Source organism: Antechinus flavipes, chromosome 3 (assembly GCF_016432865.1).
Source record: "Antechinus flavipes isolate AdamAnt ecotype Samford, QLD, Australia chromosome 3, AdamAnt_v2, whole genome shotgun sequence".
Lineage (NCBI taxonomy): Eukaryota > Metazoa > Chordata > Mammalia > Dasyuromorphia > Dasyuridae > Antechinus > Antechinus flavipes.
Window position 1 is genome coordinate 522849560 of NC_067400.1, and position 15030 is coordinate 522864589.

A 15030-nucleotide genomic window follows, 5' to 3' on the forward strand; every position below is an offset into this window, starting at 1 on the left:
TTGATTTATCATTTTGTTGATTGCCTAGACTAAAAGTGATAAAGACAATGTAAATAGTGCTGATACGGCTTTGAATAGATTGTGTCTTTGGAGAGCAGATTGTTAAACATTTACTCCTATACTCCTGCTTATCTTGTGTGTTTTTTGGCCAGGCAGCTGGGATTAAGTTACTTGTTCCAGACCACACAGCTAAGATGACACTTAAGTGTTAAGTTTCTGAGGTCGGATTTGAGTTCAGGTCCTCCTGAGTCCCGGGTGGGTACTCTATTCACTGCACTATCTGGCTGCCTCGATCGCTGCTTATCTGTGACATTCTATCCCCTGCCTCTGTACCTGTGTATAGGATATCCTCCATGCCTGGATTAGTGGGGGGAAAGAAAGGAATGTTTACTGCTGTTGAGTCACTTCAGTCGTGTACGACTCCTTCATGGCTCCATTTGGGGTTTTCTTGGCAAAGACACTGGAATGCTTTGCCATTTCCTTCTCCAGCTCATTTTATAGGGGAAGAATTGAGGCTGACAGAGCTAGGGGACTTGTCTGGGTAGTAAGTGTCTGAGGCCAGATTTGAACTCAGTTCTTCCTGCTGCTCTATCCACTGCACCATCTAGCTGCTCCATCTATTAAGCACCAGCTGTGTAATAGATGCTGTGCTAAGGCATAAGACTGCCTTCTTGCCTCTTCCTTGTGTCGTCACTATCTCTGAAGTTCGCTGACTGATCCTTGTCTACAGGAAGCCAATTGACCACCCCAATTGATTGTGTCATGCTCCTTCCAGATTACTTTGTATTGTTATCACTTTGTGTCTGTTTCATGTATATTCTGCTTTGCTTTTCCAATTATACATTGTTTCCCTCCCATAGAATATAAGCTTCTTGAAGGCAAGAGACTGTTTCATTTTTCACTTTGTCTGGCACAGTGCCTGGCAAAGAGTAACATTTAATAAATGTTAAGTAAATGAATGTGGGGATATTCTCTAAGTTTCCTTCTGGCTAGTTCAGAATATAAAGTATAGGTCTTGGCTGGGTTACCCTGAGCAAGTCATTTAAGCCTCAGTTTCCTCTTTTGTAAATGAGCTAGAGAAGGAAATGGCCAGCCATTCTAATACCTTTGCTAAGAAGACCCCAAATGAGGTCATGAGGAGTCAGACGTGACTAATACAACTCAACTTCCACCACCAGTTTCCTTCTAGCTCTACATCTGGGACTTTATCCTCCAGTTACTTTGTATCACTGTTTTCCTCTCTGTGTTAGAGAAAGATGTCGAGTTGCTAGTTGTGCAGGGAGTAGGAGAGAAGACAGAGGCAACTTGGGTCAGAGCTGAGGGAGACTAGCCAACAAAGGTGGTGGTGGGGACAGCAAGGAGATTCCTCTGGGGATGGGCAGATGGACAGGAAGACGCTTCTCCTGGCACTACCCTGTTGTTCTGGGGCATCGTACAAAATGGGATCACCACGAATCCATTTGATCCATTGCATCTTCTTCTCCGAAAGCCTCCCTACAGAAGAGGAGAAGTCCCCGGAGCCCAAACTTGATGCACCTCCTTCCCCCCTTGCCTGGATTCCCTCCCAGCCTCCTCTACTTTCCCGCAGTGCTCCAGAAATTCCCCCAAAGCCCTCCCGCCTGCTGCCTGAGTTTGGTGAGTCTGTTTTTTCTGAATTCCTAATAATCATTGTTTCATAGGGCGAAGTGATTGTTCTTGGTATTGTGTGAAGCCTAGCCATGAACTAGATGAACTTTAGGAAAATTTAGTATTTGGGGTAATCCTTAGCCTTGAAGAAATCTTCTCAAATAGTTTCTTTTCAGTTTTCTTGTAGATTTCCCTTGGTGTCTTTCCATCCCGGTAGACACCCAACCATTTGTGGTGGGGGGAGGCAAACCTAACCTGGGGCTGATATTAATTCTTGAATTTAGTTCAAGAAGATAGTAAGAGAGCACATTGGCACTGAGTTCAACGTTGCTTCTCCAGAAGCTTCAAAATTTCCATGAATGTTACACTCTAGACCTGCAGACTAGAGTCTTTTCGGCTCACTGCCTGGTTTCCATTTGGCTTCCCCTTCCATTCCACTAGCCAGAAGCTGATTTTTTGTTAGTCCCTCTTTGGTTTCTATTGGGCTCACAGCCTGCCTTCTGTTATAACCTGGGTAGGAGGTCTGGACCATTATTTCCAGAGTTCTAGCTGAGGGTGTTTAACCCCATTGCATCTTTTTTGACTATCCAATTAAAAGGTTTTCCTTGTCCTGGGCCATCTGTCAGTTCTGGGAGCAGAAACCCATTCCTGTCTAAGCTCCTCCATCCCACCCCACCCTTCATAAGGACGGGGATTGAATACGCTAGTCGGGCAGCCCCATTCTATTGTAAGACACACTGATATTAAGAAGTTTTTCCCCTGTATTTAGCCAAATTTCCCTCCCTGTGGTTTCCACATATTGTTCTGAGTTCTGTCCTCTAGGGACAAGTAGAACTTGTCTATGTCTTTTCTGCATAATAGTCCTTCAACTGACTTAATGTTCATCTCAAGCCTTTTCTTCTCCAAACTAAGAACCTCTCCATTTCTTTTATCCAAACCGCATCTGGCCGAGCTCTAGCTCTCTCTCTGTCCTGGTTCACATCTGGACAAGCTCCATCTTGTAAATTTTTCACCAGGTCTTCCACCAGTGGTCACCAGATGACCATTAGTCCCCAGGGCCACACAAGCGCCTGGCCAGGCACAAAATTCATTTCTGGTCCTTCCCATGGTATCCCCATCCCAGTGGTCCTGAGTGATAGAGTATCCTTCTCCCCCCTTAGACCTCATGGCCTCCTCCCTCCATCCCCACAGGATGTTGCTAGCTAGTCGACACCAGGAGTGGGCTGAACACCCTTTTTTCCTTTCACACTGCTTGTTATAAATAGCATTTCCTTCCCCATTCCACTTTTATTCTGAAAGGGCAAGATGAGGACAGCTTGGGTCAATGGAGACATTTCCCAGGATCTTAGGATTTAGAGCAGTGACAAGACTTCAGATAATACCACATCCAGCCCCTGATAGTATAGAGGAGGAAACTTAGACTCAAGAAAAGTGACTTCTCTTCAACACAGAGCTAGAAAGCAGCAATTTTAATTCTAACCTAGATCCTTTGACTTTTTATGCTGTCCTCTTTTTTACTCATGTGTTCTGTTGTTTCTGACATCAGAAATTCTGCCCACTCTCTAAGATAGTGCTTAGATTAGCCTCGAGTTTCCTGGATGATCTAGTAGTTCCTTGTTTTGTCGCTATGGGCCTGTTTCCTGGGGAAAGAAGTGAATGCAGCCAGACCTGGAGGGTGGGAGCCTCCACCTGTGTGCCAGTTCGGACTCCAGGCTTACCTCTTGTGCTTCTCTTACAGATGATTCAGACTATGATGATCTCCCAGAAGAAGGGCCACCAGCCCCAGACCCCAACCCAGTGATGGTCAACAAGGTAGGGACTATTGTGTGAGCTTAGGTGGGCAATGGTCATTTGTCTCCACAAAGGCTCAATGTCTGTGTTCTCATGAGGCTGTCTTTCTGTCTTTTTTGTCTGTGTGGGACCACCTGTTCACACCTGTCTCCACAGGGAAAGCTGTCTGTCTCATCTGTTTGCCCAACCACAGGGTTGGTGCCCAACCCCTGGGAAGGAGGTGGGAGGGTTGAAATCTCCAGCCTTTTGTGGCAGAAGGTAGGGGTAGCCTAGAAGAGGGGCCATGGGCTCCAGAGAGCAGGGTAACCACAGGACAGTATACAGCAAACATCCAAGACTTCCCCTTGCTGTATGCAGAGCCTTCTGTAAAGATACAGCCCCTGCCGTCTTTGATCTCACAGTGTGGTTGGGGGTAAGGGAAGATGGAGTACAGTAAACATGGAAGATGTGGAAGCTGGAGTGGAAGCCTTGTGCCTCTTCTCCCACCTCTCATCATTCAGGAGAGAAGCTGGAGAGCCAGAAGGACCCAATCCTGGTCAGCCCAAGCCCACTTGGCAGTCTGAGCAGGACAGGGCCTTTCTCTTCTTGGACCCCTTGTGGGTGGATATTGGAGGGCAGGAGACACTTGATTATTAGAGAGGATTAACCAGGGTTTCCCACTTCCTCCCAAGCTGAATTCTCCATGAGGGTGGCTAATGAGGCTAGACTCTTGGTATACGTGGGCCAGTTTGTGTCTGTGGGGGTATGTGGATGGATAGGCTCTTTGTGGGACTAGAAGGCCAGTAGAGGGGTGAGGGGACCTGAGAGGGGAGAGCCTGATCTGGGGTCCCTGGTGGGAGCAGGAGGAGCCATCCTTGGAAGATGTCCCGAGGGCTGTGAGCTTGACCAGCCTGCTGAGTGAAGGTGACGAGCCTGAGGAGGAGTTCCATGACTATGAGGACATCCCCAAGTAGGAGCTGAGACCCTCCCTCCCTGGGTTCTTCCTGCTCCCTCTTCCTTGCTGCCCTCTCCATCCCTCCAGTGTCTGTCAGGAGCTCCTCCAAATGCCTCCCTTGCCTCTCCTGCCTTCCCTGGGGTTCCCTCTTCCAATGGGGAGGCTCTTCTCATCCCTTACCCACCCTGTCCCTGTGCTTTCCCCAGTGGCACATGGGATGATATTGGTCTGAGATCCCCAAGCTTCAGCAGCTCCTTAGTCCCAGAAGTCCCTCCGACTCCTATGGAGGGGCTGCCCTCAACTCCTTCCACACCTGTCATCAAGGTTGGCTGGCTGAACAAGAACCCACCTCAGGGGTAAGTCTCTCCTGCCCCCCATCCCTCACTCCTGACCCCCTTGTTCATCATGTTTAAAAATGTGCTGCATCAATGAATTCTGTCTGTAAGATCCCCCATCAGTAAGGCTTAGAAATTTCCTGTGGATGAGCTTAGAGGTCTCTCCTACAAGGGCTCTGGGGCATACAGTAGGGAAGGGCTGTGAGGTCCTAGGGCCTCAAGGAGATTCCTTCTACCAAGAGCAGTTTGCTAAGCTTCCTGCAGTCTCCGCCATCCCTCTAAGTCTAGGCGTGCTTTCTAGTCCCGCCTTTTGCCTGCCCCCGCCCCCAGAATCACGGGATCTCTTCTTCAGTTGAAGGCCGCCCCCTCTTCCCCCTTCCCTCCCCCCGCCCCACAAGTGGATGGCAGAGCAGGCCTCCCAGTCCAGGTCTTCATCCCTGGGCAGGGCAGGGTTGGGGGTGGGGGGGGGTGGGAGGGAAGATGGGGCCGCCATGGAGTGGAGGACCCTGGAAACCTGACTGTGCTGTCTTCCTTCAAGGCCCCACATCTCCTCCACCGCCAGATCCTACATCTATCAGAAGCGCTGGGTCAAGTTGGACTCTGATTATCTGCGCTACTTTGACAGTGACAAGGTGAGCCTCCCGGGGATTTGGACTGAGCCCTGACCCTGGTCTCCAAGTGGAGCACTGATCCTAAGGGAGCTCATGGCTCAGTGTTGGGGGGCCGGGGGCAGGAAGTTCTGAGCCCAGTCTGGCTGTAGACATTTTCTGGCTCTGTGTGACTTTGGACAAGCCATTTTATCTGCATCTGCCTTTGTTTCCTCAGCTGTAAAATGGGCTTAATAGTACTCAGCCCTATCCTACTCTTCGAGTCTTTTATATGGATCAAATGAAAATTAGCCCAGTACCTGGCTCACAGTAGGCTCTGCATAATGCTTATTCCTCACGATGTCCTATCCTGTCATTCACTGAAACCTGATCTCCACCTGGACTAGGGTCTCACCTTAGATTGAGCCAGGCCCATACTGAAGCCCTGTTCTTTCATTAGCCCTGCAGAGAAGGGAGGGATAAGGAAGGAGAAGCCGTGTGAGGGAGTGCTGGAGGGTGGGCCAAAAGGAGCCAGGTCCCTGAGTGACTCGCCTCCCGGATGGTCCTCCTCCTTCCCCTCTGATGCTCTAGGATGCTTACTCGAAGCGTTTCATCCCTGTCTCCTGCATCTCTCGAGTTTCCGGCATCAGCGATCAGAAATTCGAAGTCATCACGCACAATCGAACCTTTGTCTTCCGGACTGAGAGTGATGGTGAGGGGGATAAAGGAGGGGTGAGGAAGGGGCGTCTAAGAAGGATGCACAGTCCCTTTCCTAGCACTGCTCCCCCTGCCTCCTATCCCAGACTGAGGGAGAGACAGACCCCACATCCACAACGCGAGCTGATCAGAGCTGGGGGTTAACCCCGTAGGGTTTTCTGGCAAGAAGCGATCGTTGAACAGGCGAGGAAAGAGATAATGGCCATTATTTGGTAGAGGGAAAGTAATCCCGGGATCTCAGAATTGGATCTTCCCTTCCCTTGCCCCACGTAGCTGAACGGAAGGACTGGATGCAGGCTCTTCAGCAGGCAATGGAGGAGCAGCGGAGGCGGGCCCAGCTGGAGCCTCCCTGCCCTGGCATCCCTGACCAAGCTGGCAACCTGGAGCTTCGGGGGGTGAAAAACAAGCTCTATGTGGTGGTGGCTGGTGACAAGGTGCTGCTGTATAAGAACTTGGAGGTGAGCATGAGTCCTGAGGAGAACCCAAGGGAGTAGGGGGAGGGGGACAGGATCCTCCCTTCACCCTCATTCCTTCCTCTTATCCCTTTTCTACCTTTATCCCCTCTGTTATACCTCTTGTACCCTCATTCCTCTATACTTTCGTCCCCCTATACCTTATCTCCCCAGCATTCTCATCCCCTGTAGCCTCTTCGTCTTCATCCTCATCACCTTCAATACTCATCCCCCCATACACTTTTTACCCTCAATACCTTCATGCCCCTGCACGTTTTTCCCTCCTACACTCTCATCCCCTCCAATAACTTTATTCTCCTGTACTCTCCTGTACTCCTCCCCAGCATCATGCCCTTATACTTTAATCTCTCTGTACCATCTTCCCCTTGTCACCTCTAATACTTGTATTCCCCCCAATCCCTTTTCCCCTTCAATTCCTTCACTCTCCTGTACCCTCATCTCCTGTACTCTTATCCCCCCAGCATCCTCATCTCCTGTACCTTCATCCCCCATCCCCTCACCTCCCCCAGCATCCTCATCCCCCCATACCTTCATCCCCCCGGCATCCTCACCTCTTCCTCCCATCTCAGCCCCCCACTCCTGTACGCTTTCCTATGTAGAAGTCTAACCCTAGCCCAATCTTCTTCCCAGGAATACCAGTTGGGTATAGGTATTACTGCCATTGACATGAGCGTGGGCAACGTGAAGGACACCGATCGGAGAAGCTTCGATCTCACCACTCCTTATCGGATCTTCAGGTGAGTTCCTCTGACTCTTGTTCCCAAGCACTTGCTTTTCTCATCTCTGATCCCTTTTTTCAGCTTCCCCCTCACTTTGGAGGACTACCCCCCAATATCCCTGCAGCCCCATTTTTGTCTGTGCTCTCAGCCAGTCTTGGGCTCCTCCCACTCCTTCCATCCCAGCCCCTCTTCTCCCCTCAATCCTCCCTTCCCCCAACCCAGTCCCCCTATTTTAGACAACTCCACTCTCCTCATCCCCCTTTCTCAAATCCTTTGTCTTCTGTACTTTTTAACCTTCCTCTTGGATGACCCAGTGCTCTTCAGTCCACGGCTGCTCTCCTGACTCCTCTCCACCTCAAACGGCCATTTTCCAATACCGACACCATTGCGCCCCTGAGCTGTCCAGCCCCTGTCCGATGGGACGTTGACCGAGCTCAGGCGTCTTCCTTTCTCCATCCTTTGTCATCTTTTCCAGCCCCGAGCTCTTTCCTCCCTTTGCCTCCACCTCCCACGGCCCTTGGGCTGCTCCTCTCGCTCCCACGGCCCATCTCCTGGCCCTGTCCCCCTTCGACCAAGCCATGCCCCAGCGCCTCCCTCACCTTGCGCACCACTCCCACTCCCCAGTTTCTCGACTGAGACGGAGCTAGAGAAAGCGGAGTGGCTGGAGGCCATGCAGGACGCCATTGCGGAGGCGCTCTCCACGATGGATGTGGCCGAGCAGATCTGGGCAGACGCCCCTAATCGACTCTGCGCTGACTGTGGGGCCCCCCATCCAGACTGGGCCTCCATCAACCTCTGCCTTGTGATTTGCAAGCGATGCGCAGGTACGCGACGCCCGGCCCAGCCAGGGGGCTCCTGGGGCAGCTGGAGAGGAAGCAGGGCATGGGGGGGAGGGGGGCCTCCGGGCCTCGGGTCCCTGGGGATTCCCATGTGGGACTTTGAGCCTTATCATCAGATGGGAGCGATGGCTAAAGTGCCTGTCCCCGAAGGCTGTGGCAAGGTTCCTGTGAGACCCCACGGAGATTGTTCTCGCAGAGACCCACAAGGAAGGAGCACTGCAGGCGCAGCGTGAGCTGGAGTGGGCACAAGCCCCTCGGTTTGGTTGGAAGGGAGTTCTGTGAGATAAAAGTGCCAGGCTAGATGGCAGTGCTTGTGAAAAAGACCAAGAGGTCTTAGTGGACTGCAAGTCCCTAGACCCCTAGTCTCACAGTTGCAGGGAATCTCAGAGGCCAGTGAGTCTCATTGTCCTTGTGCCCTCAGCGCCTGCCATGGTGACCAACACACAGGAAGTGCTCTACGGGTGCTTGGGGGTTGCTGGTCCAGACCCTGCGGGGACAGGGCTTTGTCCACAGCATTTGGTTCAGTCGGACTTAGCAAGCATTTCTTAAGTATCGACGCCCTGCTGGGTGCTGGGCCGGGCCTGGGGATGCGGGCCCGATGTCACTGCGCACGAGGAGCACGTATGTGCAGTTAATAATGTGCCCTCATCCCCCCACCTAGAGGAGCCCCACGTGGCCTCTTGGGGAGGAGCGTTTGAGCCGGGAGCCCCGCCAGTCTGGGGATCCAAGGAAGCTGGGCCTGAGTCCATGAGGAAAACCTGGGCGCGCGTTCCCCTCAGACACTGATTAGCGAGGTGACTCTGGACAAATCCCCTCCACTCTCTGTGACTCGGTTTCTTCATATATAAAAAGAGGGGGTTGGACTCATTCCCTCGAAAATTGTGCTCTCTGGTGGCCCCCTGGGCGTTGGGGTCTCGCCGACATCAGGGGTGCAACGTGCCCGAGTAAATAAAAGACAGGCAGTTAGGGGAAGGCCGGCACCCGGCAGGGCAGTCAGGGGATCTCCTGGGAGGCAGCGCGTGGGCTGGGCCTTGGGGGGAGTCAGGGATTCCGAGATGGTGGGCCGAGGTGTATCAGGCAGGAGCATCTGGTGCCGCATACAAGTGGTAGAAAGACCGCCCCGTGTAGGGAAGCGTCGGTTTGTGTGTGGGGTGAGGGCAGAAGGCTGGGGAATAACGGTCCCAGGCAGGAGAGAGAGTTAGAATCAGACTCAGATCTTCGAATGCTGAACGTGGGACTGTGTCCGGTCTAAAAGGCCGCAGGGAGCCACAGAAGCTTTTTGAGCTGGGAGCGACACACCCAGGTCTGCGTGTGAGGAAGATCTCTTTGGCAGCTGTGGGGAGGACAGCTTGGAGTGGGGGCAGGGGCTTGAGGCGAGGAGGTCTGTAATAGGGTGGGTGAGAGGTGATGAGAGCCCGGCTCTCCAGGGAAATGCCCCTGTGAATGGAGAGGCTGGACAGATGGGAGCCGGGTTACTGTACTGGATCTGGCAAAGGGATTCCGTTGGATTGAGTGAGAGTGGAAAGCCACATTTGGGAATATTTTTGTGACTGAAAGAAATAGGGAAGTGGGAGGGAGGGGATGCTGCAGGGGAGGAAACAATTAAGTCAGATTGCTGGGAAGTTTTCCTTATGTCCAGTGGAAAATGGCCTTTCTTGACTAGAACCCAGGTCTCGTAGCTCCCGCTTCCATTTCTCATTCCATTTTCTCTTTTGCCCCTCTTCTTTCTTTCCTTATTTCTCTGTCCCTATTCCCCAGCCCCTCTCTTCCTCTAGAGGAGACATAGAAAAGGGCTGCTTAGGGGGTAGGGAAAAGTGAGGAAGGGGAAGGCTTCATACCTGGTCAGCCGTTCACTTACCACCCTTGTATCCCTCTGTCCCCAGGGGAGCATCGATGGCTAGGGCCTTCGGTCTCCAAGGTTCGAAGCTTAAAGATGGACCGGAAGGTATGGACAGAGGATCTGATTGAGGTGAGGACGTCATTCTCTCCCTTTCCTTTTCCCAGAATTTTCTGTTTTTGCAGCAGAGAGATGGACTCTTGACTACCCTCAATTCTACGCCCGCCCCCCTCAACCTCCCCCGCCCCAAGATCAAAAAAAGCCCAACCCAAGCAGCAGCTGAGTCTGGAGACTCTAAAATCAAAGGAAGCCCCCTCCCTGGCCCAGCCCCCAAGAGTGACCCTTTGGGCCCAGACAGGAATATTTGGCCGGAAATCAGTGGGGTGTGTGTGTGTTGGGTTGGGGAGCTGGGGTAGAGGGCTGGTTTCCAAAATCCCGCCCTCCTCATCAGGAGACAGACAGATGCTCCCCACCCCCACCCCAAGCTTTGAGAACCTCAGGAATGTAACGTTCCAGATGTTGGGTGGGGTAGAGCTGGCAGCCGAAGGCTCCTCTATCCCTCCCCGATAAATGTCTGTCTTTCTGTTCCCTTGATGTCTCCCCACTCCCTAAATACTTTACTTTCTCATTTACTCCCTCAATGTCTGTGTATTTATCTGTCTATCCTCTTCCTAAATATGTTTTCTAAATAGGTGTCCATCTATCTGTCCTCTAAATATCCATCTGTCTTTCCTTTAAATACCTGTCTATTTGGTTGTTTACTTTTTAAATGTCTGCCCATCTATCCAGCTCCTGAATATTGGTCTGTTTTTGCCCAAAGGCTGCACCTTGGGCCCAGAGTCGGATGGGGAGAAGTTTAAGTACTGACTTGTTAGATCCTCCCAGGCTTTGGGTCTCAGTTTCCCTTTTTGGAGAGAAGGGCACGGCCCATTAGGAAGGGGCCCCGAGGGTGACAATGCCAGCTACAACATCCCCTCCTCCAAATCCTGTGTCCTCAGCTCTTCCATCACCTGGGAAATGAAGCTGGGAGGCGGTTCTGGGCAGCCAACGTCCCCCCCAGTGAAGCCCTGCACCCCAGCAGCAGCCCCGAGGACCGGCGACATCACCTGGAGGCCAAGTACCGGGAGGGCAAGTACCGCCGTTACCACCGTTTCTTCGGCAAGCAGGAAGAGCTGGATAAGGTCAGCCTGAGGGGGTGCGCCGGGGGCAACCGAGCCAGCTGCCTCGTACCCTTAACCTGTCCCCGAGACTGGCAGCTGTGCCGTCCTGGGTGCTGGAAGTGTGAGAGACTGCTCGGGACAGCCTAGGGCTGGGCGATGGAGTCCTGGGGGACCAAGAACCCTCTGCTGGGTGGGGTGCCCTGTCCCCCCCTCAGTCCTGTCTCTCTCGCCTCGACGCAATTCTCCCTAGTCTCATCCTTTCTCTTTTCTCCTAAAATAAAATAAGTAGTAATAAATTTAATAATGATGATGAAGTAATAATAATAATGATAATAGAGACTGACATGTGTCTGTCCCAAAAACCCTCCTTTGGTTTTAAGCCTTAATAAGACTTTTGGGTCATCCTCTGTTACAGTTTAAGGTCTGTCCTATTTTCATTTCTTAACAAATTTGGGAGGTCAGTATCGGGAAAACCACTGTTTGCCCCGTTTTTGCTTGCTAGGAGTAGAGCTAGAAGGGATTTGGGTTCCCCCTCATCCAGTGCCTTCTCTTCTTTTGCTGATGATGTGAGACCCCCCCACCCAGAGGTAAAGGGTCACAGTTCATAACAAAGCCCCTAGACGTGGAATTATAACCAGGGTCCTTAGAACATAGTGTGTTGAATTTCTGAATCTAAGGGGCTCTTGGAGATCAATTTAATCTGTTCCCTTATTTCATGAGTGGGGAGACCTAGATAAAGAGGTCATATATAGGGGATGAACATCAGAACCAAGACAAGAAGGTTTAGAGTTAGTATAAAAATAATGTGAAAAAAACCCTGGGCTCTGGAGTCAGAAGTTCTAGGCCTTAGTTTCCCCACCTGTAAAATGAAGGGATTAGATTTGCTAATCCTTAAAGTCTCTTCCAACTCTGATATTCTGTATTCTAAGGCCCCTCCCAGTTCAGACACTCTGCATTCTAAGATTCTCCAACTCTGACATCCTGTGTTCTAAGTCTCCTCCCAGTTCTGATGTTCTGGGTTTTAAGGGCCCTCCCGGCTCTGACATCCTGTGTTCTAAGGGCCCTTCCATCTGTGACATTCTGTGTTCTAAGGGCCCTCCCGGCTCTGACATCCTGTGTTCTAAGGGCCCTCCCGGCTCTGACATCCTGTGTTCTAAGATCCCTCCTGGCTCTGACATCCTGTGTTCTAAGGGCCCTCCCGGCTCTGACCTCCTGTGTTCTAAGGGCCCTCCCGGCTCTGACATCCTGTGTTCTAAGGGCCCTCCAGGCTCTGACATCCTGTGTTCTAAGGGCCCTCCCGGCTCTGACATCCTGTGTTCTAAGGGCCCTCCCGGCTCTGACATCCTGTGTTCTAAGGGCCCTCCCCGCTCTGACATTTTGTGTTCTAAGTCTCCTCCTAGTTCTGATGTTCTGGGTTCTAAGACCCTCCCATCTTGGACATTCTGTGTTCTAAGGGCCCTCCCGGCTCTGACCTGTGACTTTCTAAGGGCCCTCCCGGCTTGGCTGTTTTGTGTTTTCCGAGCTGATGATCCTGTTCTAACCCAAGCCTCCTGTCCCTACTCCGCTCCACCAGCTGCTCCCCTCCCTTCCCTCTTCTGTCTTGCACCCTCCCTTCTTGCCGCTATGTCCTGCCAAAGGGAGCAGGCCTGACGCCCAGTGCTATTTCCTGCTGGGTTCATGGAAACCAGCTGGACTGCTCCAAACCAGTTCCCCTCGGCCCCATACCCCTCTCCCTCCCTAGGTGTATTAAGGGTCCACACCTGAGGCTTCAGGGGCTCCAGACCCTGGATGATACAGGTCCAGGGCACGAGTGGTTTGGGGGACTTCTTTGGGCCATTTGGGACCTCGGATGACGTTTCCATTGTAGCCTCTGCTATGAACTAGGAGGATGGACACCTGGGTTCCCACTCCTCTCCCTCCCTGAGTACACAGGCTCCCCTGAGTGTGTGTGTGTGTGTGTGTCTGTGTGTGTGCATGTGTGTGTGTGTGTGTGTGTGTGTGTGTCTGTGTGTGTGTGTGCACACGTGTCCTGAGGCAGGGGTTGTGGACAGCCCCGAGGAACCATCCCTCCCACCTCCCAGGAAGCCCCACCCCAGCCCAGTCCTGAAGCTGAGCCTCCTCGGAGCTGGACGGACCCAGGCGTGTGGCTCCCCAGACCTGCTCCGGGTGCAGGAATTGGCTGGTTCGGGCCCTGGGCGGGCCGGGCGGCTCCCATTGGAGGGGCCAGCAGGCGGGCGGTGAGGAATTCACATGTGGGAGGACTTTGCTGTAGAACCATCCTTCCTCAGCCCGTCCTTCCCTCCCCTCCCCAAAGTCCTGAGAGACGCAGAGCCCTGAGAGAGCTCAAGCTGGATTTCGCCCGAGACCCCGACCCAGACTCAGGACACAACTGCCGTGGGGGGTACCTAGCCAGGGGGAAGCCTGTGACCCTGACCTGGCCCTCACTTCCACTTCTCCCCCTTCTTTCGTCTTCCCTCTTTCTCCCTTCTCTTTCTCTCCTTCCTTTATGTCATCCCCTGGTCTGCTTCTCCAGGACTTCCCTTCTCCCCTCATCAGTGGGTCTCTCCTCTTCCCCTGACCCCTGGCTTGTCTGTCTCTACTTTTAGACTCCCTCTCCTTCTCTCTCTCCTCCAGATCCCTGGCCTTCCTTCCTCAGATTCCCTTCTAGCCCCCCCCCCCAAATCTTTTTCTTCTTTTGCCCTTTTCTCTCCTTTTCTTTTTCTCCCGTTGCCCCTTCCTCCTCCCTGCATCTGCAGAATTCTTCCTCTGTCTCTCCTGGTCTGTCCTCCCTCCTTCCTCATCCTCTCTTTCCCCCTGGATCCCTCTCCCCTTCGCTGGGTGCGCTCTTTTTCTGTCCCTCCCCCAACTCCAGCTTTCTCTTCCTCCTCTTCTTTCCTTGTCCTCTGTTTCCCCCATTTTTGACATTTCTTGTGTCTCCAACCCTTCACAAGAGCCTCCCCTTTTTCTCCATCCCTGAGTCTCTCCCTGCCTCTCTGTCTTCTTCTGTCTCTTTCTCTCCTCTCCTGTTTTCCCCACCCCCCACTCCCATCTCTTTGCTCCCTGTACTCTCTGGCTCCCATTGCTCCGAGAAGGGGGAGAGGCTTGAGGAGGCAGAGGAGGCCGTCTCTCTCCTGGGCCTGACCCAGCTCAATCTCACCCCCAGGCCCTTTGTGTGGCTGTCACTACCACTGACCTCGAAGAGACCCAGGCCCTGCTGGGCTGCGGGGCAGCCATCAACTGCTTCTCAGGGGACCCTGAAGCCCCCACGCCCTTGGCCGTGGCCAGGCAGGCCGGCCAGAGGCTGCAGATGGAGTTTCTCAGGAACAACCAGACCTCGGGTAAGGGGGAGGGATTGGCCACAGACACATCCGTGTGTACGGGCTGGGGGAGGTGTGTGACCATGTGCCAGTCTGCCTCTGGGTCAGCGTTTGGGGGTCTCGAGTTTGGGTGTGTTTGCTTGTTGTGTGAGTGAATGAGCTCCAGAAGCAGGAAAGCGAGAGTGCCCTTGTCAGTGTGAGCTGGTCTGCCCAGCAGGAGTGGGGGGCTCAAGAGTGGCCCAGTACCCCAGAACAGACCTGGCCTCCCCCACTGCATCCTGCAGGGGCTGGGGGCCCGAGGGTTGGGGTCCTGGTCACTCAGGTTCAGGGCCCCAGGAGTGGAGTAAGGAATCACTTTTCTGGGCCTCAGGGAGCTCTGAAACAGAGAGGGGAGATGCGAGCCCTGCCTTCAGGGAATCTCCCTGTCTGCCCAGAATGATGGAATAAGCATTTATTAAGCATTTACTATGTACCAGACTCCTGCCTTCAGGGAAATTCTCTGTTTACCTTAAAGATGGAATAAGCATTTATTAAGCATCTACTATATATAAGACCCAGCCTTCAGGGAAACTCTACCTAGAAGAATGGAATAAGCATTTATTTATTAAGCATCTACTATGTATTAGGCCCCTGCCTTCAGGGAAACTCTCTACCTAGAAGGATGGAATAAGCGATTATTTAGCATCTACTGTGGA

General features: G+C 52.7%; 1 protein-coding gene across 5 annotated transcripts in view; it reads left to right on the forward strand.

The window, feature by feature from the left end:
- ARAP1 (ArfGAP with RhoGAP domain, ankyrin repeat and PH domain 1) overlaps nucleotides 1-15030 on the forward strand; it is a 116151-nt gene that overhangs the window by 64004 nt on the left and 37117 nt on the right. For 4 of the 5 annotated variants that reach the window (XM_051987176.1, XM_051987178.1, XM_051987177.1 and 1 more), the window contains 12 exons: nucleotides 1490-1635; nucleotides 3365-3438; nucleotides 4260-4366; nucleotides 4558-4707; nucleotides 5225-5318; nucleotides 5865-5985; nucleotides 6264-6448; nucleotides 7094-7200; nucleotides 7807-8006; nucleotides 9905-9990; nucleotides 10857-11039; nucleotides 14182-14356. In XM_051987176.1, the coding sequence (XP_051843136.1) occupies nucleotides 1490-1635; nucleotides 3365-3438; nucleotides 4260-4366; nucleotides 4558-4707; nucleotides 5225-5318; nucleotides 5865-5985; nucleotides 6264-6448; nucleotides 7094-7200; nucleotides 7807-8006; nucleotides 9905-9990; nucleotides 10857-11039; nucleotides 14182-14356 (1628 nt within the window). Of the gene's footprint in view, nucleotides 1-1489; nucleotides 1636-3364; nucleotides 3439-4259; nucleotides 4367-4557; nucleotides 4708-5224; nucleotides 5319-5864; nucleotides 5986-6263; nucleotides 6449-7093; nucleotides 7201-7806; nucleotides 8007-9904; nucleotides 9991-10856; nucleotides 11040-14181; nucleotides 14357-15030 lie in introns of those variants that run through there. The other variant, XM_051987181.1, reaches the window with a different exon arrangement.